Genomic DNA, 23,071 nt, shown 5'->3' with positions numbered 1-23,071 from the left:
GTGCAGTGCACTGTATCACCAGCCCACTGTATTCATTCACTTGTGCATGTGTAAATCACTCACTGTTACAATCTCTCCGTGTGGGAATGCAATAAAACGTGAGGACGGGGGAAACACTGCAAAAAGCATGTTTGGCAGTGCTGCTCATGTGTAACCATTAAGTGGCCCAACCAACACATCGAGGCACACCGTATGTGTTTGCACATAAATTACCTCAAATGCAAGCGCACATCAGCCTGGACTTTGGAGCAGGCATACAAGAGGTAAACACTTTTTTTGTTTTTTGTTTTTTTATAACGGCACACACAGAGAGAATTGTCAGAAAGGCAGAAGATGAACACTCATATTAGCCCTGCGGTCAGAGCCACTCAGTGAAATGGTGACACTATCGTCAGCTCTCCTGTGCTGTCCAGTGTCCACTCAATTTCACTCTGGCAGCAGTATGGACGACAACATTTTGTCGAGAAATGGCTATTGTGATTTCATACTGCAAGTAGAGATCAGCATAATAAACCTGGTAGATAATCATAAGAAGTTGGAGTTTGAGTGTATTAGTTGGCTGCAACCAGAAGTGCAGCTGATTCATTCTCAATTAGTTTGTCACTTAACAGAGACCTCAGCTATTGCACAAGTCCTCTGTGCAGAAACATCCTTATTAATACTAGTGTTGTTCCGATACTGTTTTTTGGCCCCCAATACCGATACCCAGCTTTGCAGTATCGGCCGATACCGATACCATACCGATGCTTTCCTCAACATGAAAAAGCTGTCCTGCCATTGGTTCAGAGCATTCAAGGGCCAATAGGATATCTTAGATCGGCATGCAGTGAACATGTCACATATCAGTGAATGTCGTGCACGAGCAAGAGACAAGATGCTGCAGCCAAAGTCCTATATTAGCGTTGGAATTAATGGTATTGGCATGTTACTTGTGATACCGATACCACTGTTTTAGTGCAGTATCGGCGCCTCTGCCGATACAAGTATAGATATCGGACCAACACTACAAAATACAACGCTGGCATAAAAACTGACGAACATTATATTTCAAAAACAACAATCAATCGTCAAATGCAGACGCCAAATTACGACATGAAAAAAAAAGTGTGCACCCTCAGAACTTGAACAGCTCTATGGTCAAAATATTAAATGTCTAAAATTGAACGCAAGTTGACAATGACAATCAATACTTGTAAATGTGTAGGTTTGATTTTTTTATTTTTTTGCGTTGCCATCAAGAGCAGCACGAATCAAAGGAAAGGTTTCCCCATATTTTATAGTGGTTTTAGTTTCTGCTTAATGGCAATCCTGTATCGCAATGACTTTTGGGCTCTCTGTTTTGATGCATGCCCTGTTATATGATAACGTGAATAAAATGTGAACTAGAGGTTTAAAACCACAATATCCTGGTTGTGAGAACTGGCCTTCAAAATACGTACGTTGGCGTTGCAGAGAAACTGTTGACAGCATGAAATTATTGATTTGAGTAATGACACACAACAAAGCAAACATTTCCACTGAATAGTCTTACTGACGCATGAAGGTCAAAACCATATGGTGAAATTGAAACGCAAAATGTAAATACATTGCATTTATGTGATGACATTGTGAGCTTTGTGAAAACATCCATTATTGTTCCTACAAATTACTACAAGCAGAGAAGAACATCAACACCTCATGCAGTATGCATCAGTTGGTGATCAAGCGCCATTATTGCGGACACAATTGTTAAGTGCAGACACGACAACAAACTAGGGATGTAACGATATCCAAACATCACGATACGATATTATCACGATATGAAGGTCACGATACGATAATTATCACGATATTGTGGGAGCGTTGGTGATATTTAAAAAAGATCACAATATTGTAAAAAAAGAAAGCTCATACTAAAAAAAGCACAATATTGTGCTTTTGTACATAACAGCAATGCATATAATCCACCTACAATCTCTAATAACAATATTGAGGCACTTACTTGGTAATGCAAGCACACATTGATCGCTTCACAAGCAAATTCGGTTCCCCTTCATCTGACAATTAGCATAGATTTTAAACATAGAAGGCCAAAACATCCCTAATGATAATTAAATTGCACTAATAAACTAGCCACTAGAAGGTGCTAGAACTGCACAAATGGAAATCAACCCTACAGATGTGTTCCTTTTAAATATTGTGAACATGACGACGACGATATTGTGGCTTGTGGTTTTAATATCGCGATATCACGATATTGCCCTTATTGTGACATCCCTACAACAAACTAGGTTTTTGGTGCTAAAGCTTTATAAAAGTTGTTTGTGGCATACTTTTATAAAATATGTTGTGTTGCTGTATCACAGTCTTTTTTTTTTTTTTTTTTTTTAAACAACAAAATGTGACAGTTGTAATAGAAAAAACAAACAAACAAACCTTGGTACTGACTGTGGTTGAGTTCCAAGTATCCATTGTGTGAAATAGAATTTGTAATTATGGTGTACCACTTTTCCTGTGTCTGGGTGACCAATGCTGTGTCTTCACTGGTAGAGAAAGGGGCGGGAGGAGCGAGGGGCTTTAACATGTTAGGCTGGTTCTGAAAACAAATGACAGCCAACAAAACAAATGTGCAATTACAAGCGAGAATTAAAAGGCTTGACATTTACCAAGGCTCATTTATATGGCCGACCATGCTCGGCTCATTGGTAAAGTCCCAATTATGGCGGGTAGAGCGGCGGTGAGAGAGCAGACGCTGGGTTGGGTTGGGATTGAAGCCGGACAAACACAGTGGGGCTAAGACGGTAACGGTTGGAGGGAGGTTCATCCAGTAGTTGAATGAGCACCTGGATTAATGAGGTCAGTGAGCAGCAAGCTGCTGAGGAAGGACATTCCCAGCCAATGTAGCCATTTTATTTGTACGTTTACTGTACGTCTCATAGCCCGTTTTCCTTGGCTGGTTTTAGTGGGGGAGGGGCTGGAGGGTCCCAAAGAGCCACAGAAGACCAAAGGAGGGACATTTTGGCGGGGGGGGGGGAGAAGACAACTGAATGAGGGCATTAACAGTTGGCGTGCCTATTATCGTGTCCTGGTGTGATTTTGAGAAACCATTTCAAAGAAAAAGAACATTGGAAAACAGTTTTATTTTCTTCAATGCAATAATTTCGAAACAGCTATTATATTTAATTGGTTTCCGTCTGGAAATTAGTTGGCAAACGCACACTTTCTATTGCGCGTGATGTCACACCATCACATGCATCATTGCTTTTGTTATTATTCATCGCATTTGCACCTTAGTCTTTTGCGATGATCTCAAGTTCTTTGTGCCACTTTGTGACTCTTCTTTGCAATAGTATCCTACTAAGGTGGCGGCTGGCCCTTTAAAGGGAATGGGCTAATAGATGCCGTGGAAAGGTGCTAATGGATGACAACTTGAAAAATGGTCTTATCAGAGAAAGGCCCTGGACAAATGAAATAATCGTACTTGGCACATTAATCCATGCTCATGCCCTCAAGGAAGTGTGAGCACATGTATAGCCGGTGTGTAAATGTACGTCTGTGTGTGTTTGCAAGTGACCAATGCCTTTTCCCCTCTATACCTCACATTCAATCATTTTATTTGACAGCAACAGTTTTTTCTTCTGTTGTTTTTTTTTGTAAGCAGAATGTCAGATTTTGCCTCTGGTAGAATGGAATGACAAAAATACAGAGACAAGATAACTCAAAGGTATCCATCCATGTTCTATTGCTTACAGTATACCGTCCATGGTCATGGGTGAGCTGGATCCCGATCCCGGCTGACTCTCGGGGAGAGGCAGGGTACACCCTGGAGTGGTTGCCATTCAATCACAGCGCAACTTAAAAGACATTTGAGCTACAATTGGCAATCTGGCATCTAATGGCCACCGAGCGCTACACTGCCACCGTAAAAATGATGTAAGGTTATTGCTCGCGAGGTTCCTGGAGTGCCAGGCAACCTGGATGTGTAAGGAGGGGGGAGCACCAGAAGGACAAGGCGAAGGCTGGCCTCATTAGCTGAATATTAGCGTCATCGTCAGTCGGAGATAACCTGACACGAACCGCAGCGTGTCGTGTCTCACTGAATGCTTTTTGTCACAGTTCCCTTGTACACATTTTTAAATATTGGCCTCTTCATAGACTAATGGACTGGGGTTATTCCTTGTCCTTAAACACAAACAAATTAAATCAGCTTTTGTTTTGTGTTCAGCCAGGCGAGGAATCCCCTGAAGACTGATGAGAAAATGAAAAACATTCATCTTAGGAAATGTTTTTCATTTGTCAGCAGTTCACCCAAAGCGCTGTTTAGAATTTGTTGGTCAAGACTGCCATCTGCAGAGCGTGAGTTCTCACAGCATTACATGCATGCACACTACTTCCTAATCCCACCTGCAATCCTTTTCTTTGCTCACTCTCTGCCTAGTGCCTACTGTCACTCTATCACAACCCAAGCGGTTGAGGCAGACGGCCGCCCCACCAAGTTTATCATGGTTAACGAACACACACAAAAATAAAATGAAATAAAAATAAATAAAAAAAATATTCATTAACGAAAGAAATTTAAATTGAAAATGTTTTTAATACAATGAAAACTAATTGAAACTACATCTTTATCTTTGTCAATGACTATCATGCATGAGCTTTCGGGGTTGATTTTAAATGTACTGTATTTATTTTGGTATTGCTGTTGACTTTATTAGACAATACTTAGTGAAATATATTTCTTTTCATCTTTCACTCGACAAATACTCCACATATTAACAAATAAATAAACCTAATACTAAAACTAATAACTCAACTAAATTGAAGGGCTTCATACAAACTAAAAACTAATAAGAATAATAAACTTGGCTCTAAAAACTATTTAAAACTAAGTTTAAAACAACAACAACAAAAGTCAAAATGAAATAAAATCTAAATTTGATGAAAAATCCAAAACTGTTATAACCCAAACTCTTGGGATTGTTTTAAGGTTCCCTACTAATGGGAAATTATTCCCTGTATCATTGCCTACTGCTTGCTCATGCAGAAATCAGATTGTCTCAATTTCAGGTCAAGTCAAGTCATCATGTGATGTGAGGAGTGTGGTTTTAGACCTCCTCCATATGTGAAGTGCCTTGTGATAACTTCTGTTGTGAATTGGCACTATCCATGTAAAAACGATTTGAATATTTCATTTGTTTGAGCAAAGATGCCCTGACCTCGCTCTTGCGAGATGAGTTCTCACGGTATTTGTAAGTTCACTAACTCCCGAGAATACATCTTGTACCGAGCCCGTTGATTTCCACTGATCCGAACCACCAGTGGTTCGGACCAATCGCAGAGCGACATTGTGTTTGGGGCGGGACATGCTACTGTGACGAAACCAGCCAGAGCCGATGCCGGGGCAAACAAACAAACCTAACTCATGTTAGGTTTGTGACACCATATATTCCACCTGTCTCACTCTTACCTTTTCTGCTAGAGCGCCCCTGGCGGCCGTTATAAAAAAATAATAAAAATGCACGAATTCGCCATATCATTGTATAAGCCGCACGGTTGAAAAGCGTATGACAAAAGTCGCGGCTTATAGTCCGGAAATTACGGTACTTACAAAAGAAGCAATTCTGGTACTGAGGCTGCACAATCATTTGTGGTGTGATTTCTTTGAAAAACTTTGCTCTCCAGAAATTATTTTGACATCATTTGTGACAAATCAATATAAATCACATATGTCAGTCAGTTTACTTGTTGATCTCTGAAGCCATCGTAAAAGAACTGCCCATTCCACAATTGAACTGCTCTATCGACTGGTTTGACCAGCTCTGTTAGTTGAACAAAATTTCAGTAGTCAAATCAAACAAACACGAGAGATTTTTTAGCAAAACGTCTGCAATCCCCAAAATTGTTATTGCAACACCCAGCGAAACATCTTCTGTGCCAAGAATTGATTGCAAGTTATTGTGGACTGTGTTGCTTCCCCTCTGAATAGCTTTTCTGCATTCTAAAAATGGATTGGTTAAAAAAAATAAAAAATAAAAAAAAAACAGTCTAGTAGGTTAAGCTCATGTTGGCTTGATTAACCAATAGATTAGTCAAACCTTGACCATTCCGTTACCGGCATACCAATTTTATTGGTTAGCCAAACAACCAATGAAATTGGTTATAATAGCAAGTAAGTCTAGTTAGATCACTTGGAAATATGTTTATTGTATCAATTTATTGTATTCTAAATGTATTTATTAATTATTAGAAGTGATTACAAAATATTATAAAATACTGTATATTACAAATAATAATGTTAAAAATTGAATTGTGTATCGAGATCCCATGTGTCAAATTCCGGTCCCCGAGGGCCAGAGTCCTGCATGTTTTCGAGGTTTCTCTACTCCAACGCACCTGATTCAATGATCAGGATAATTATCAGGCTCCTGCAAAGCTTGTTGATGATCTTAAATATGAATCCGCTGTGTTGAAAGTGGGAAACCTCCCAAACCTGCACGACTGCGGCCCTCGAGGACTGCAGTTTGACACCTATGATAGATAGATCATGAGGTGTGACCAGCTCTGTGGCCTTGTGGTAGAGTGTCTGCCCTGACATTGGGCGGTTGTAGGTTCACTCCTTGGCCAGGTCATACCAAAGATGACTAAAAGGAACCCATTTGCCTTGACACTCAGCATTATAGTTTGGAATTGGGCTTTAGATCACCAAAAAATTCCCAAACGCAGCCCCTGCTGCTGCTCACTGCTCCCTCAGTAGATGGGTCAAATTCACAGAACAAATTTTACCCCACTTAGGTGGGTGTGACAATGTGAGGCTTTTGTTCAGCCTCTATCACAGATTAACCAATCTCTTGGTCAGAATAACCAATTTGTATCGGTTGGCCCAATTACCAATATATATTGGTTGACAATACCTACCATTCTACAGGGGTTGTTTTAACCAAAGGATCTGTCGGACACATAACCACCAGCTAGATTGGTCAAATTTCAGATTTGAACAATCTGTTTGTAGTGTAGGCCTCCAATCCTCCGAAACCCACTCGCTCAACCAGTCCAGGTCTAAGCTCGCCACAATGGGAGACAGGGTTTTCCAGTCAGCGGCTCCGCGACTGTGGAATGCACTCACTGTGCCCCCGAGGGCTCCCAAAGTTTAACTGTCTAAAAACTTTTTTTTTTAAATGCCAATTAGATTTAGTCTTTAATCCTAGTGTGTTGGTATTTTTATCCAGTTGTTTGCCGCAACCTTCTTAATTGGTGTTTTGTTTTTAAAGTTGTATTTATACTCTGTAGCAGTTTGAGATTGCTTTGAAAAGAAGAGTGAATTACAAATGAAATCTTTTATTATTATGATTATTATTAAATGGAAGAGCTTCTGCTTGGCTGTTACTATGTTTTTGGCATTCATAGAGAAGCAGATATATTTGTAAAAGTAATAATAATAATAATAATAATAATAATAATAATAATAATAATAATAATAATAATAATAATAATGCGATTGGTTGGCAACCGGTCCAGGGTGTCCCCCGCCTACTGCCCAGAGCCAGCTTAGATAGGCGCCAGCACCCCCCCGCGACCCTTGTGAGGAATAAGCGGTCAAGAAAATGGATGGATGGATGGATGGATAATAATAATAATAATAATAATAATAATAATAATAATAATAATAGCAATAATAATAATAGTAATAATAATAATAATAATAATAATAATAATAATAATAATAATAATAATAATAATAATAATAATAATACAAATTCAGACAAATAAAGAAAAAAGCATACTTTCCTATGATACATCTGATAATCTCTCAGTGCACACTGGTATGCTGAGACAACCTGCTTGGGAATCACTTTATTAGTGTTTGGAGCCAAAAACTCTTGTATGGAAGGCTACCAGTTGGAGTGGGGGAAATTGTTTAAGTATTGCAATGCTGCCATCCAGTGAGCACAGTGGGAATCATGTCTACACAAATGTAAGAGCTACTATAGTCATAAGTATGACTTGGAAATAGACTGATCAATGTGGCTCAACGGTGTAGACCAACCATTCATGGCGGTGCCGTAAAGGGTGCAAAGAGAGAGAATAAATAATTTGTACCTGTACAAACAATGTCATCTTTCTCCTGATTAACTTAAGATTCAAGTGCCTCATCGCTCCCATATTTTAAGGCTTGATGATACTTTAGATCAGGGGTCACCCAAATCCTACTCGTGGGCACCAGGTAGCCCCAAGAACCAGATGAGTGGTACCTGTTCTGAAATCAGTTCACCATTGATGGAACATTGTGATTTACTAGAATGTTGTAGGGTGTTGATAGGGTGACCATATTTTCAAAATTAAAAACCGGTACACTATGATTAAATTGAAAATCAGATTAAACTATGAATTCTCAACAGGAAGTACTTAATTTGAATGAAGTACTTAATTTGAATGAAGTACTTAATTTGAATGAAGTACTAAATTTAATCACAAATCAATTTGGTGAACAGTGGTCATACTTTAGATAATACCAAATGCTATCTTGGTTGACAGTTCAACAGCATTAAACAACTCAATGCACTCACTATTATCAAACCTCTTTTTTTTTTATGCTCGGTTCAGGCGGATATTGGGAGCTGTCTGTGTCATTTTAACATTGGGAAACCACCGCCACAAACACTCAGCTCGCATTTGTAAGTAGCTGCAGCATTATGCTAATAGAACTACTTTTCCCATGATTCTTAGACACAGAAGCCAAAAGTAGTTCTAGTTACATGGGACGCCTCCAAGCAATTAAATGTGGAAGTCTTGAATGACAATGATAATACAAATGTGAAAGTTAATAGGAAGGAATTTAACAGTTAAATCTATTTTTAATTGGTTTATCGTATGAATCACTACGACTCTGCGATTGGCATACACATGGCCCAAACAATCGGCTTGTTGACTGGACTAATTATAAAAATAAATAAATAAATAAATAAATAAATAAATAAATGAATAAATAAATAAATAAATAAATAAATAAATAAATAAATAAATAAATACATACATACATACATACATACATACATAAATAAACAGGACGGGACGTGCGTAAATGTGGGACGAAACAACAGGGCTGTTGAAATCCGCCAGGACTTGAGACACCAAGCTCAAAAGCAGGACTGTGGCCCGTTCACCCTAAGAAGTGATCATGTCAAAAGGTCTCTTGTGAAACTTGAAGAGGTTTATAGAAAAAAAAAAAGTGGTGCATACTGATATTAATACATTTAATTGTTGATAATTGTAAAAAAGGCAATCTAAGTACATTTATGTCAGACGTACATTTAACTGGTAGCACTTCTCATTAATGAATAGCCTACCCAAGCAGTTTAAAAAACGGTGGACTTTTGGTGGCTTGGTACTCGAAAGATATCATACGGCTCTCCTTGGCTTTGCATCATCCTCCACATTGTGAAGAACCAGCAACAAGTAAAAGAGGCTGATAATGCTCCAACAAAAGATTGTCCTTGGTCTGCACTTTGACAAAGGGCATCCATGGAGTTGCATCCTTTTATTATCAATTGATGGCTGACAGAACAGCAGAGAAGGGATTTGGAAGGATTTGTCAAAAAAAAGTTGACAATCCACCAAAGTGAAAGCACAGTGAAGGCAGCAAATAGGCGAGGTGAGCACATTCAAATATGTGCTATTTAAATTCTTCTTAGCTAAGCTCGCAAACTGAAGAATTGGCACTCGCACATGCTGTATAGGCTTGCTGAAACAGCATGTGGCTGATAAAGAAACCTTTGTATTACCTTGGGCTTTAGGACTGCTTTTTAATTCAAGTCTTGAGGTGTTAATTCCTTATTGATAATTGGAACAACTGAATAAAAAGGTGATCACAGGAAGAGACAGAAGAGCTGCACGAAGCGCCTCTTCTCATTGGGTATTTTCCAATTAGGCTGTGGCTCACCAGCAGATCTAAGCAAGGATAATCCGAAGGGTAATGCCGTTGCAGGACCGACAAAGTGAGCGACACCCAAAAGAAAATGAGTGTCAGGAAGAGCTCACAAGGATAAATGATGAAGCCTATGAAGAAAAGAAAGAGTAAATGAAAGGTGTAGAGCTTGAGAGTTCAGCGAGTGTGTTGTCCTGGGGGAGGTGAATGAGGAGGGGAGATTTGCAGTTGGTGAACCAGTATGTGACGTCAGCAGCTTGTTGGATTGAGGTGCTTTGTCCTGCTGATTTTAATCCGAACTCATTAAGCAACTGAAAGCAAGTGTCTGCACAAGTGCTCCGGCGAGGGAAAGTGACAGGCGACGGAAGGAGTACTCAACAATCTAACAAGGGAGAGAAGTCAGACTCTATCTATGACTTAAAGATAGGGAAAACATTTTTTGATTTTCCCTTTTATCGACTTGCTTGGTTTCTTTCTTAGTTATTATTATTATTATTATTATTTTTTTTAGATTTTTAGTCCTTGGAATTTCATCGTGTGGTTTGGTCAAACATGCCGACAAACGGAATTAACCGAGCCCTAAAGCTCCAGTTTGGGCTCATCAACTATGAAAACCGCTACCTAACAGCAGAGGCCTTTGGCTTCAAGGTGAATGCCTCAGGGACCAGTATGAAGAAGAAGCAGATCTGGACCTTGGAGCAGGACGAGCATGACGGCCAGGTAGTGTTCCTCCGCAGTCACCTGGGACGTTACCTGGCTTCCGACAAAGACGGCAAAATCACATGTGGGGCTGAAAGTCCTGACCCAGAGTGCCGCTTCCTGATTGTGCCCCAGTCCGACGGTCGTTGGGCGCTGCAATCAGAACCTTACCTGCGTTACTTTGGAGGCTCGGCCGATTACCTCTCCTGCTTTGCCCAGGTGATTGCGGAACAGGAGTTGTGGGCCGTCCATTTGGCATTGCACCCTCAGGCCAGTCTGCTCAGCGTGGCACGGAAACGCTACGCCCACCTGTCCGCTTCCGACGGAGAGATCTCAGTGGACAGCAACATCCCCTGGGGGGTGGACTCCTTGGTCACCTTGGTGTACCAGGATGGAAAGTACAGCCTGAAGACCTGTGACAGCCGCTTTCTCAGCAATGACGGCAAACTAGTGAAGGAGAACACCAACGCAACGAGCTTTACACTGGAGCTGAAATCGGGCAAGCTGGCCTTCAAGGACTGTGATGGCAAATATCTGACCCCAGTGGGTCCCACGGGAACGCTGCGATCAGGCCGATGCTCCAAGCCGGGGAAAGATGAGCTCTTTGATCTTGAGGAAAGTCACCCACAAGTCGTTTTTCAAGCTGCCAATAAAAGATTTGTCTCTGTCAAGCAAGGTAAATCAACACAATACCTGAAAATGAAACTCACAGGAAGCAATTAAGTGGTCCATTACTACCAGAGAATCACTCTCCACATAAAAAAAAAAAAAAAAGACAGTCTTAAGTTCCTTTTTTTCCCAATGTTGGGTGAACGAGTATATTATTTTTCACACTTAACCACTTTTTAAAATGTCAGCTTTTATTAAAATGTCAACATAGGACAACAAGTGCAGCATGAACCAAGCAAACAATCTGGGGCATTGTTCTAAAATTTTATTTCTATTTCAGAGTGGACGTTTCAAAGGTTTCACTGGATATACTTGATAAATGAACAGTGTCCTCCCATATTTACACTGAATATTTTGTTTAGGTGGACCTTACATAAAAAAAAAAAAAATCTAAAAAATAAATTCTAAAATAACACTTGGTTTAAACAAAATGCAGCTAACAATATAATATATAAGAGTGAAACTGTTATATTTCTGACACAATGATCCTACTATAAAAAAAAAAAAAAAAAAAAAAAAAAACAGAGAGAGAGAGAGATTGTTGTAATCCGAGTTCCAAGGGCCACAACTTTAGGCACAATCCCAAAACAAAAGCCTACTGTCTTAGTTTACCCGTGGCTTTTGCAAGTCCTTGCTGCATTTTTTTTTTTTTTGTAGATGTAAGCTGCAAAACTGCCACAAATATATTAAAGGAGAAGTCAACCAAAAATTTTCTTTACAATAATATGTTGTATGCAGCCCCACTAGTCTAAAAACGCGGTATTATGATTAACCACCTGTTTTTGTACTTCTCTGTGGTGGTGATTTTGCCACTTGTCGGCTGAAAATGACATCACAGTTGCTCAAGGCTCATCTTCAGTAAACAGGTGAGCCATGATTGGGCATTACCTGAGCCCCAAACAACTGAAGTCATTTTCAGTCCACAGCAAATGGCAAAATGAAAAAAAAATAAAAATAAAAAAAATATTTTGCTGCTTAACTCATATTCCACAAACACAATATTAATCCCAATAATCCCATGAATTTAGACGAGTGGCGCTGTATATAACACAGAGAAAATTTTTGGGTTGACTTCGCCTTTCAGTGTTCCACAAAGATACTTAAAAAAAAAAAAAAAAAAAAAAAAAAAACACGCAGACAATTTCTTATCGTTGAATGAGAAATGGCCGTTGCTCCTGGGCAACGAGCTATCAAGCGACATACGGCGCACATCATCGTTCAAATCCGTACTATCCATCCGTACCATGCACGAGTTGTAAGAAACCATCCCCACACATGCACACACCCACTCCAGAAGCCTGATCCCTCCCAATGAGGGGAGAGAGATATTTTTTAAAGTAATCATAACAACTCCAGTCGTTCGTCTTCCGAAAACACTCCCGCGACATTACGCACTTACTACAAGATAATGAGATCTCGCCATTATGACAATTATGCATCTGAAGTGAAATGCTCTTCAAAGAAAAAACACGTATGAGTCGAAATTGTACCCTATTAAAATTGTAGAAATATTGCTTTTATTTTGCGAAAAGCTGTAATGGAAACACAACTAATAAGAAACAAGGCATACCATCCATCCATTTTCTTAACCGTTTACTCCTCACAAGGGTCGCGGGGGTGCTGGAGCCTATCCCAGCCAGCTTTGGGCTGTAGGTAGGGTACACCCAGAACTGGTTGCCAGCCAATTGCAGACAAAGAATACCAGTATTGGTTATTCATTGGGAAATGAAAAAAAGGTGTTAAATAGAAGTTTATGTGGGAAACCATTTATTTTCTTGAGAATTGGGTATATGCCACGGAAGAGGCGGGGCATGATTTTGCACATCAGTTTGGTTCCGGTCCGGGTTGCGAACACACAACCGAGGGGAACAAAGTCGGAAGCACAAGTATTTTTGAGGCAGCCCACACGTCGCAAACCGAACCGGAAACAAACTGATGTGCAGAAACAGTCCCGCCTCTTCCGTGGCATATACCCTATGTAGTACATTCGAACGAGATTGTTGGAGAGGAACACATTTGCTCAAAAACTCCGACGGGGCTCACCCACACAACACCATCAGCAGACACAAGGTTTAAGCTCTATTGTGTTCCTCTTTAAACATTGCACGTCTGCATGAAAACGCATGAGGATTCTATTTACATGACTATAATGGCTCACATGCAGTACTTAAACATGAATTAAAACATAAATCATGGAAAGGTGGATTTATGGATATGAATGGTCATGAGAGCATAGGCACTCTACTATTTTCCTCAGCATATGTTATGGTGAATACTGTACATCAATTTTATCAGCAGTGACAACCCTCACAAAATCCCCAAATTTTGTAAACAGCCTACTACAGTGGAAACTCGAACGCTGAATGTCCCTCATGCCATAAAAGATGGAATGCAATAACATTTCAGGAAAATGAGGATTCTCTGTCCTGTTCCACCTTAGTTGTTCCACTGTACTTGGATGTTCAGCCTGAGCAATACCTTTTGTAGCTATTGTACCAAGGTGCTTATCATTGTCGGTCTTACAATTGATTTTACAGTCCACTTAAGCTGTAATTTTTTGCTCCCCCCGCGCTACATTTACAGCTATTCTTTACAGCCTGTGGTTAAGACAATGTAATTAAGGTTTGTGGTCCTGCCATATTCACAGTTACGCTTTGTTTTCCAGCCATTTTCAGAACAATTGTGAGTTTATTTATTTAATAGAAAAGCAGACCAAGTTGTCTTCACCTCAGTGATAATTTCTTCGCCGAAAAATTTTCATCATAATTTTCGTCACGAACATTTTTCCCGATAAAAATTAAACGAAAACTAAAATAGAAGCTATTCATTGAGACTACAACGATAACTAAAACTGAAAAAAAAAAAATGAAAACAACACAGTGACAAAAATTCACACAATCCAATCAGAAGGAATGAAACGCGGATTGGAGAAAAGAACCACTCAGAAACTGTTCAGTGTTCACTGCACTTTATTTAATGTTCAAACATGTTTACATTCATTGCGCAGCTGTAAGATTAATCTCAAGCAATTCTGCACTTTTTTAATTAAGTGAAAACTAAGGCATATTATTGTCAGTTCAACGTTTCATTGAAACAGTTAATAAATACACCGTTGTATTAAATGTGTCTTGCATATTAAACTACAGTTACAAATAGGTGTGTTATAATTTTCCGTATAAAAGTTGAAACGTATGCTAAGGAAAATATGGACTAAACTGTTAATTTAGTCGACTCAATTGCTCTTTTTTTCGTCGACTAAAATTTGATTAAAACTAAAATACAATCAGATGACTAAATTATGACTAAAACTTTAATTAATTTTAGTCAAAAAAAACTAACTAAAACTAAATTAAAATTTCTTGTAAAAATTAACACTGCTTCACCACAACATTCAGTACGGTTATTAAATGGTCTGGTGTCAGTCGTCAAAATAATTGCAAATACAAATAATTTGTTGTTGTCATTATTAAACCTTCATCTATCCAGTCATCTGTCTTCTATAGCGCTTATCCTCACTCGGGCCAAGCATGTGCTGGGGCCTCAGCTGACTTTGGCCAAGAGGTAGGGTACATTCTGGACTGGTCGTCAGGCATGCAATCACAGGGCTAATTTAACTCTGACAGTTGAATTGCATCATTCAAAACCAAGCCAGTAACAGTTAGAAGTCATAACGAATGACAGAAAGCTTAGTCTATCTTGTGTGTGTGCCCCTGAATGGTCGTCAGCCATACTGCGGAGGTAATTGTGGTAATGGGCTTTGTCATCTCAGCTGTGTCCTCATTGAAGACTACACCGTGAGGAAATTATGCCTTGACAAAATTGTCCTTTATGGGTCAATAACCTAAACCCCGACGCTACTCACTCTTTACTGTCATCCACTGAGGAGGGGTTCTCTGTTCTACAGCTTGGATCTACAACACACCAGTGTGGCTATGACAAATAATTACAGCTGAGCCTTGTGAAATAAAGCTCATGTCAGCCTGCTAGATGTGATCTGTTCGGTTCTCCTGTAAAAATTACTCATGCAAGTAATATGGAAGGACGCGTTCCCTTGCAAGGTTTCAACTCAATTACAACAACTGACAGCAGCACTGAAGAGCATCTTAAGTGCAGTAGATTTAGGTTCATGTTTCTACAACCCTTCGTCTATTTTATCAGCCAAAGACCAACATTTTGAACTGTAGTTTTGGTCCTTGCAGCAGTTTCACGTTTTTAAGAACAGGGCTCTGAAAGCTGCTTAGTGGGCCCTGCAGTGAAGATTTGCATTTCACCACTCAGGGAATTACAGCAAGCGAATGGGCAGGAAGGGTGGGAGGGGGGGTGGGGTGGTGACTGTGGCGGATTAGGGTTGTAACAGGCTTAAGAGAGAGGTTGGAGGATATTTCTGTGGCATCTAATTTGACCTGCAGCAGACACCGTTCAGTTATACGCGTCTGTGAGTGTATTCCCCACCACCTGACACACCCAACCAGACAGAGCTAATTCATGAGGCTTAAGCATATAACACTGGATTGGCTGCAAGTGAGGCGCCCCCAGGGCAAGGGAACATGTATACAAAGACATCACTTTGATAATTATCGTGAGGATCTAAAAATCACAAATTCGTCAAAAATGTCATATGTCCCTTTATAAAAAAAAAAAATAAAGCCTTGGAACAAAAAGTATGTGGTATGCTGCAACACTTTCTACTGATGACAGCTATGATACGTTTCGGTTTAATTCTGAAGAAGACTTGTAAAAGTCGCTGAATGAACTATTCCCTTTGGTTGAAATAACTCACAGTTTGATCTGATCTGATAGCATCTGATAGCAGTTTGAACTCTTCTATGGGGGATATACACATTACAACAATGTCGCTCATGATTAAGCAACGCTTATACAGGTGTGAAGCAGAAAGACTGACCAATATCGTGTCTTCATTCCAGGTGTGAGCATTTCAGCCAATCAGGATGTGGAGACAGACATGGAGACTTTCCAGATGGAAATAGACAAGAAGAGCAAAAAGTCCATGTTCAGGACAAATGGGGGATCCTACTGGACTCTTGTGACACACGGAGAGATCCAGTCCACTGCAACCGAAGCGTAAGTAGCTTTTCAGGAGGTCCTTTTCATTTCATAGCGGACACGATCACTGTTGATAGGTGGTTACACTTTTTTTAGCAGTGGCCTTCCTGATAAAGAAGAACCAAACAACTTCCAACGGTCATGAATACTCTTGCATCAGGGAAAACGATGTTTGGTCAGGGTGCAATCCAACATAAGAAACTTTGACTGGTCCTCAAGCGTGACTCACATATTTATCCAGCTGACGTAGAAGTGGGGTTGACTGATTGGCGAGCAGTCTTGGGTGTAAAATTTAGAAAATGGATAGATGGCCCTGACAGAGCCCTGACCATATGCCATTCCTAACTATTGTCTTAATGTAGGTCATAATTTACTGTATAAGAGGTGTTAGAAGACTGTTCAAGGGGGTTGTATTGTATGAAAGGTACGTTTGGGGTGGGGTCTGCAGTGCTAAACAGACTGAATGACACATTTTTGACACATTTTATTTCACCAATTAACCTGTCTACAGACATTAGAGCAGGGATAGGGAAGTCCAGTCCTTAAGAGCTACTGCCCTGCCTGTTTAAGATATCTCCTTCCTCCAACACAGCTAATTCTAATGATCTGCTCATCAGCAGTCTCTGTAGAAGCCTGATAATGATCCTGATCATTGAATCAAGTGTGTTGGAGGACGGAAACATCTAAAATAGGCAGGAAAGCAGCTTGCGAGGACCAGAATTCCCTACCCACGTGTTAGAGGAAGCAGTTCAGAGTCAAATGAGAGAACGAAAGAAGCTAGTTCAACTTCAGCTGTATGTATTGTTTTTTTTTCCAGAGAGATAAATACAATGTTTGATATCGAGTGGCGAGGACAAAGGGTGGCTCTCAAAGCCAGTAATGGAAAGTATGTGTGCACAAAGAAGAACGGGCAGCTCTCAGCAGTGAGCGATGCAGTCGGTAAGTGCTTTTACTGGGGTGACTTCAACTAGATTGCCAGACGTAAACGTAGCTATAACAGCATACACTCTACGTTCTGTGTCTGAAGGGGAAGATGAATTGTTCCTGATGAAGCTTATCAATCGACCCATTCTAATCCTGCGCGGAGAGAATGGCTTCGTGTGTCACCACAAGAACTCCAACACTCTAAACGCCAACCGATCGGTCTATGACATTTTTTCACTGCTATTCAACGACGGAGCCTACAATGTTAAAAGTCAGTGTTTACAGAACTCTGCTTTCCAATCAATGAATCAGCATCTACCCTTATTTGATCGACTGATGTGTTTCAGCAGGTGTGAATGGAAAGTTCTGGTACGTCTCCAGCAGTGGCCTCGTATGCTCAGATGGAGAAAAGGCTGAAGATTTTTTCTTGGAGTTCCTGGAACACGGGCGAATAGCTATCAAGGGTTCCAACGGCAAGTACCTTCGAGGAGACCAGGGAGGCACAGTTATGGGCGATCGCACTTCTGTTGACGCATCCTCTCTTTGGGAGTACTAAAACCTCATCAAGTCGGTGTCCTAACACGGTCCAAGACGATAATGAGATGAAGAAGCTGCTGCTGTCAGCTCACACAAAGTGGATTGGCTGGCTAACATTTTCATGCCATGTTTTTATACCAGCAGCCAGACGCCCAAACGCATTTTTAAATTGAGACATTTAGGAAGAAGTTTGGTTTCATATTTTGTTTTGTCTTTCAATGATAACATCATTGCCGTCATGGAAAAAAAACACAGCTAATCAAAATATGTTCTTTGAGTCAAAGTACATCATGTCTAAACAGAAGGCCACAAAGTTGAATAACTGAACAAAAACATCACTATTACGAGTGCTGCCTATTAAGTTTGAATGCCTTTCAAATATGATTTGTACAGCCAATTGATGAACCAACGCCATGAGTTTTCCATCTCGGGAAATGAAAAAGATATTCCTGAAACGTCATCATTTCAAAATTGATTTTTCTCAACGTCCATCACTAAAACTATCAAGAAAAAGTCCTTTTAGTTTGCGATATTGGAACAGGCATACTCTTAGTTTGGCGGACCCTCGCATTAAACGCCACCACCCTTGTTTACAACCCTTTATTTTGTCCAATGCTTTTAATTATTATTGTCTATAGGCAAGGCGTGGCCTCTAAATGTCACTCCGAGCAATTGTTTTTAAAGACAGAGGGGTTATTGCCAGTGGAGTTTTCATTTATTTTAATGGACCATTTACAGCTTCCATGAAACACGGTATGACACAAATGAAGTGGACTTGCGCAAATGGACTGTATAGTTCTAATGCTAAGCAAACTTGCCGGCATCGCTGGTATATTAAAAAAATAATAAAATAAATAAATAAATGTGGCGAATTACTGAATTCTAAACATTCAGGATTATTAAAAGATGTCCGGCAAGAAAAGTCAAACATCAAAACAGTATATGAAACGAGCATGGACAAGGGGCGAATGTAAAGCATTGATGTGCTTGTCAAGTGGGAAAGAGTTTCTGCATTGGGGCCTTATACTGCACTCTACAGTACATCACCTTAGGGTTACATAGCAAATTAGATCTTATGCATAGGCAGTGTGTGAGTATTGATGAGGGAGAGTAGTTTCTAGTATGGATGGGAAAAATTATCAATTAAATTACAACTGATTGTTGATAAATCATGTTTCAAAGGAACTGGTGGCAACCAGGAGACAGTTTGATTGAGTCTAGTTTGTGGGCTGAAAAAGAAAAAAAAAGAACTAGGGTCTGACCGTTTTGGATGGTTTTGAGGCCGATGACGATTTTTAACAGGAAAAAAAAAAATCCTGATTAATCGTCCAATTAATGGAGATCCTGACATTGACGTCACGCGTCCCAAAATGGCCGTTGGGGCAGCCATTTTGGCATGATAGAAAACGCATCTGCCGCTTTGAGTAAACGGCAACGCCACACTTGAACAATGATTGACAGCTGTTGTGGACCAGCTGCCACTGAGAAGCGGCAAAAAAAGATCAGCATGCTCCAGGCTACCAAAATAAGTATCAATACTGATATTGCACTTTGTATATGGTGGCTTAATCAGCAGATGCTAACTGTTAGCACACGCAAAATGTGACAGGAATAATCTGTTTTGTTCATTTGTGAAGTTTAATAGATATTTAATAACTGACCAACACCATAAAGAATTTTTTTATGGCATAAATGACGGCACCGCGGCCGATTTAGCAGCTAGGTTGCTAACGCACCTAAATAACACAGTAACACTTGCGTCAAACTGCTAATTCTGATGGCATTTTGAGCACACATAAAAGGGAAATAAATCCGGATTGGACAAACTTGTCAAGCCTTTGTATGATGAGTTTTGAAAGCGCTCACCGGGAACAGAGGAGCTAATTACACATATTAGTGTCGCTGAAGCCGAGGTGAGAAAAAGCACTCCCGACACTTCATCGGCAATCTAAACATGTCCACCTCGCGCATGTATATCATGTCCTACATCAAATTGACTGTCAATATTCTTGGACGGAAAGTTGACAGATAAACGCTAGTTTTCGCCCTCAACAACATTGGAGCCCTTGACGCTGTGACAATAATTCCCTGCCACGGTGGTGCGTGTTCAGAGAAAGTCACGTGACGACAGGATCTCTATTCTAACAAATATAATACTTAAAATAATATCACCCTCAATGTTCTTCAATTGGCATCGATTATATGCAGATTTTCAATATTTGCAGGCCCTAATCATTGCGAATAGAGAGGGTTAATGCTAAAAAAATATATATATATATTTTGTATTTTTTTTTTAAAGTTCCTTTTCGGAATGCATTGTGTGACATTGCATTATATATTTATGGATACAAGATTAGATTACAGATTAATGTGTAACAATGAGATGCACGTTATTTGTGTACAACTGCTGTAAATGGTTAGAGTACACAAAAGATAAAACATTATTTTGGCTGATGTTTAAATAGGACGATTTAATTGGCCTTAAAAACAACAACATAACATCATCAGCTATGATCGCAAATCTTTAACATGGCACAACTCTGCTCAGTGTTACTTTGTTCGATGCAACAGTGGCAGCAAAATGGTTGTTTTTTAGAACATGCAGGTGAAAAGTTAAACAACAATAAATTGATCGTTATTTTTTCCCTTGGTAAATCAAAAACATTTAGTCAAGTGCCCATCCTAAAACCATGAGTGAGGTTAATTGTGATTAGTAGATAATGGTTAGTTACCTCTGTGAATACTAATAGGAAATGCCCGTTTATATGGAGCACAGAATTTACAAGACCACAAATCGATCATTGCCGCCCCCTGTGACAGTTAAGTACGGCTGGTGGCTTGCTAGAATTGATTGTCCAAATTAACTATCCCAAAGCAATTAATTCTTTCATGAATTCTGATCATTGTATAGCACTTTCCAATGTACATGGCTTGGTGGTAGGCTCAAAAACTGCAATGCATTTGTGAGTAGAGAGTGATATGATTGTACAACGACACTATCCATTAAGTCTAACACGGCTTCATCTTCCCCCTGAAGTTGGCACTGTTGTTGAAAAGCGACACTGAGGGTGTCGTGTTCAATAGATTCAATCATGGTGAATGCATTCCTTCAGCTGCACTAGCATACTGTCCATCAAATGATTTTCTTGAAATAAAACTATGCAGAAATAAAATCTAAATGTGTCTAAGCAAACAACACCACTTGTGTTTATTTCCTGACATAATTACTGGTCTCAAAATATTCTTATCCGGTCTGACATTTAGTCAGGAAATTGTGGTATCAGACAACCGTCCACTGTGTTTGTGTGTGGTGTGCGTGCAACCGTTTCAAAGTATTTATCTATTACCTACACTGGGGGGCAGTGTGTGCCTCCAATAATTGAGTCAATTCACACAGTCAGGTTGCAAGTGCTGAGACAGCCCACACAGCATGATTCCAGCATCTTTTAGAATCTCAGCACGCTCACTGGCCCCCAGCTCTGACATCTGGTGACACACAACTCCTCCTCACCTCTACCTCAAGTGCAAAACAATATCCTTACAGCATACATATCAAATAAGGACAAAAAGTTGTGCTGCCTTCTACAACTCTTCACAGTTGAGAGAAACATTTATCCCAATCCAAAGAATAGTTGACTCGAGGTAAATACTGATTGCGGCACACAAATCTTTTTAGTAAACACTCAAATCAGCCCTGCACACAAACGCCGATCACACACACACAACATGCATACAAGTGTCAAAGCAGTTGCCCATGTGGGATTTGAACGTCCTTGAAACAGCCGCAACGCCAAATTTATACGGTTAGCCCATAAGATTGCACCACGGTCAAACTGAATCCCACAATTGTGGCACAGTGGTACCTCGAAGGCCACCGCAATCCATCACCATTCAATACATTTCCCACTGAGGTTAATTATTTTTGGGAAAATTTCTTCATAGAGTCCGAACTGTCACTGTGTACTGTGAACTACACAGTCAACAGGTAATGTTTTAACATTAATACAATACGAAGAAGTGAAGAAACATAGCACTCTCAAAACCTTTTGGCAATAATAAACTGTCACATCATGATATCAACCTTGAATGTTAGTCTAAAACAAAACAGCCACACAGTAGAGTACCACTTTGCAGTGCATATGACAAGCATATGGCAGCAAACAGTACAATGCTAATGTGGCCATCTACATTTTACTCAGTACTCTACTTGCTAAACAGCACCAAAAGCCCAACTATGAGAACCGACCTACCTATGGGGTCCCAGATTTGCTCAGAAAAAGTTCAAGCAGAAGATCGTGAATAGTACACTTGTTTAATTTTTATTCCAATGGGTGTGGTCAACAAGAAGTTGGGCCAAGCCACATATTTCTTGATTGAAGGGAAACTACGGTAATCCATTACCAATTAAGGGAGGGAACACTGACACCAACTCTTTCGAATTTGGGCATTTTCTCGATTGGCGGATGTATCCAAGGATGATCGTTAGTGATCATACTATGGTCTGTGATGTGTCACGAGTAATGTTTTCCTCCCTAAAATGCACAGAAAATGGTAATTACAAACCTGTTTATAATCTCCAATCCTTATGACTTGGGCCGAGTGGCAAACATCATGATTGTGACGTGAAACATATCAATCAGCCAGGAAGATAGCAACCACTGTGTGGAAGCTAATGGGGATCCTAATAAAGAATAAAGTTGGGAGACAATCATCTGTTCATTTGATGCTGACTGAAATGGGGTCCACCATGACACGTTGACAAGGAGTGTTATTTCCAAGAATTTTTATCAGTTTGTAAATATTACTAGCTTAAAGCTGTTTGATTACGATGAATAAACTACAACAACAAAACACTCTAACCTTTTAATCACAGCAGTCAATTTATCAAATTGTCTGCATGGGCATTGTCATGTTTCTGTATGCTGTCAGGCTGCTGGGTCACATGTTTCCTTCTCCCACAGCTGCTGGCATTCTTCTGGGTGGGCGGAGTCTCCAGCTGCACACCTGGCAGGCATCACAATTAGCTCAGTATTTAGGTGCAGCAGGAGCTGAAGGATGCCGTCGGATTATTCTTGTCCTTGTTACTACGTCTTCTTCCGAGTTATGACTGCTACTCCCGATACAACTACTCTGTATGCATTTTTGTCTTTTTTTTTTATTTATTTTTTTTATTCTTAGTAGTATTTTTGTATTTTTATCCGACGATTTCCTTCAGGTGGGATTCCGCCCAGCCGTTCAGTTTGTTTGGATTTTTGTTGTACTTTTTTTTTTTTTTGT

The 23,071-nt window shown here is 39.9% G+C and overlaps 1 protein-coding gene across 2 annotated transcripts; it reads left to right on the top strand.

Annotated features, from left to right (window-relative positions):
- The first annotated feature begins 9,980 nt into the window (after window positions 1-9,980).
- Window positions 9,981-20,990, top strand: fscn2a (fascin actin-bundling protein 2a, retinal). Of its 2 annotated transcripts, none has more exons than XM_077497010.1 (5): window positions 9,981-11,276; window positions 16,195-16,351; window positions 17,151-17,272; window positions 17,361-17,528; window positions 17,605-20,990. In XM_077497010.1, the coding sequence occupies exons 1-5, from the start codon at window positions 10,454-10,456 to the stop codon at window positions 17,811-17,813; spliced, it is 1,479 nt and encodes a 492-aa protein (XP_077353136.1). In that variant the 5' UTR covers window positions 9,981-10,453; the 3' UTR covers window positions 17,814-20,990. The 2 variants fall into 2 exon arrangements, with proteins under 2 accessions (XP_077353136.1, XP_077353146.1); XM_077497020.1 differs by having other exon boundaries at window positions 9,982-11,276; window positions 17,608-20,990.
- The last annotated feature ends 2,081 nt before the right edge of the window (window positions 20,991-23,071 follow it).

Source organism: Festucalex cinctus, chromosome 1 (genome assembly GCF_051991245.1).
Source record: "Festucalex cinctus isolate MCC-2025b chromosome 1, RoL_Fcin_1.0, whole genome shotgun sequence".
Lineage (NCBI taxonomy): Eukaryota > Metazoa > Chordata > Actinopteri > Syngnathiformes > Syngnathidae > Festucalex > Festucalex cinctus.
Note: the sequence above shows the minus strand (reverse complement) of the source record. Positions and strands in the feature narration are given on the sequence as shown.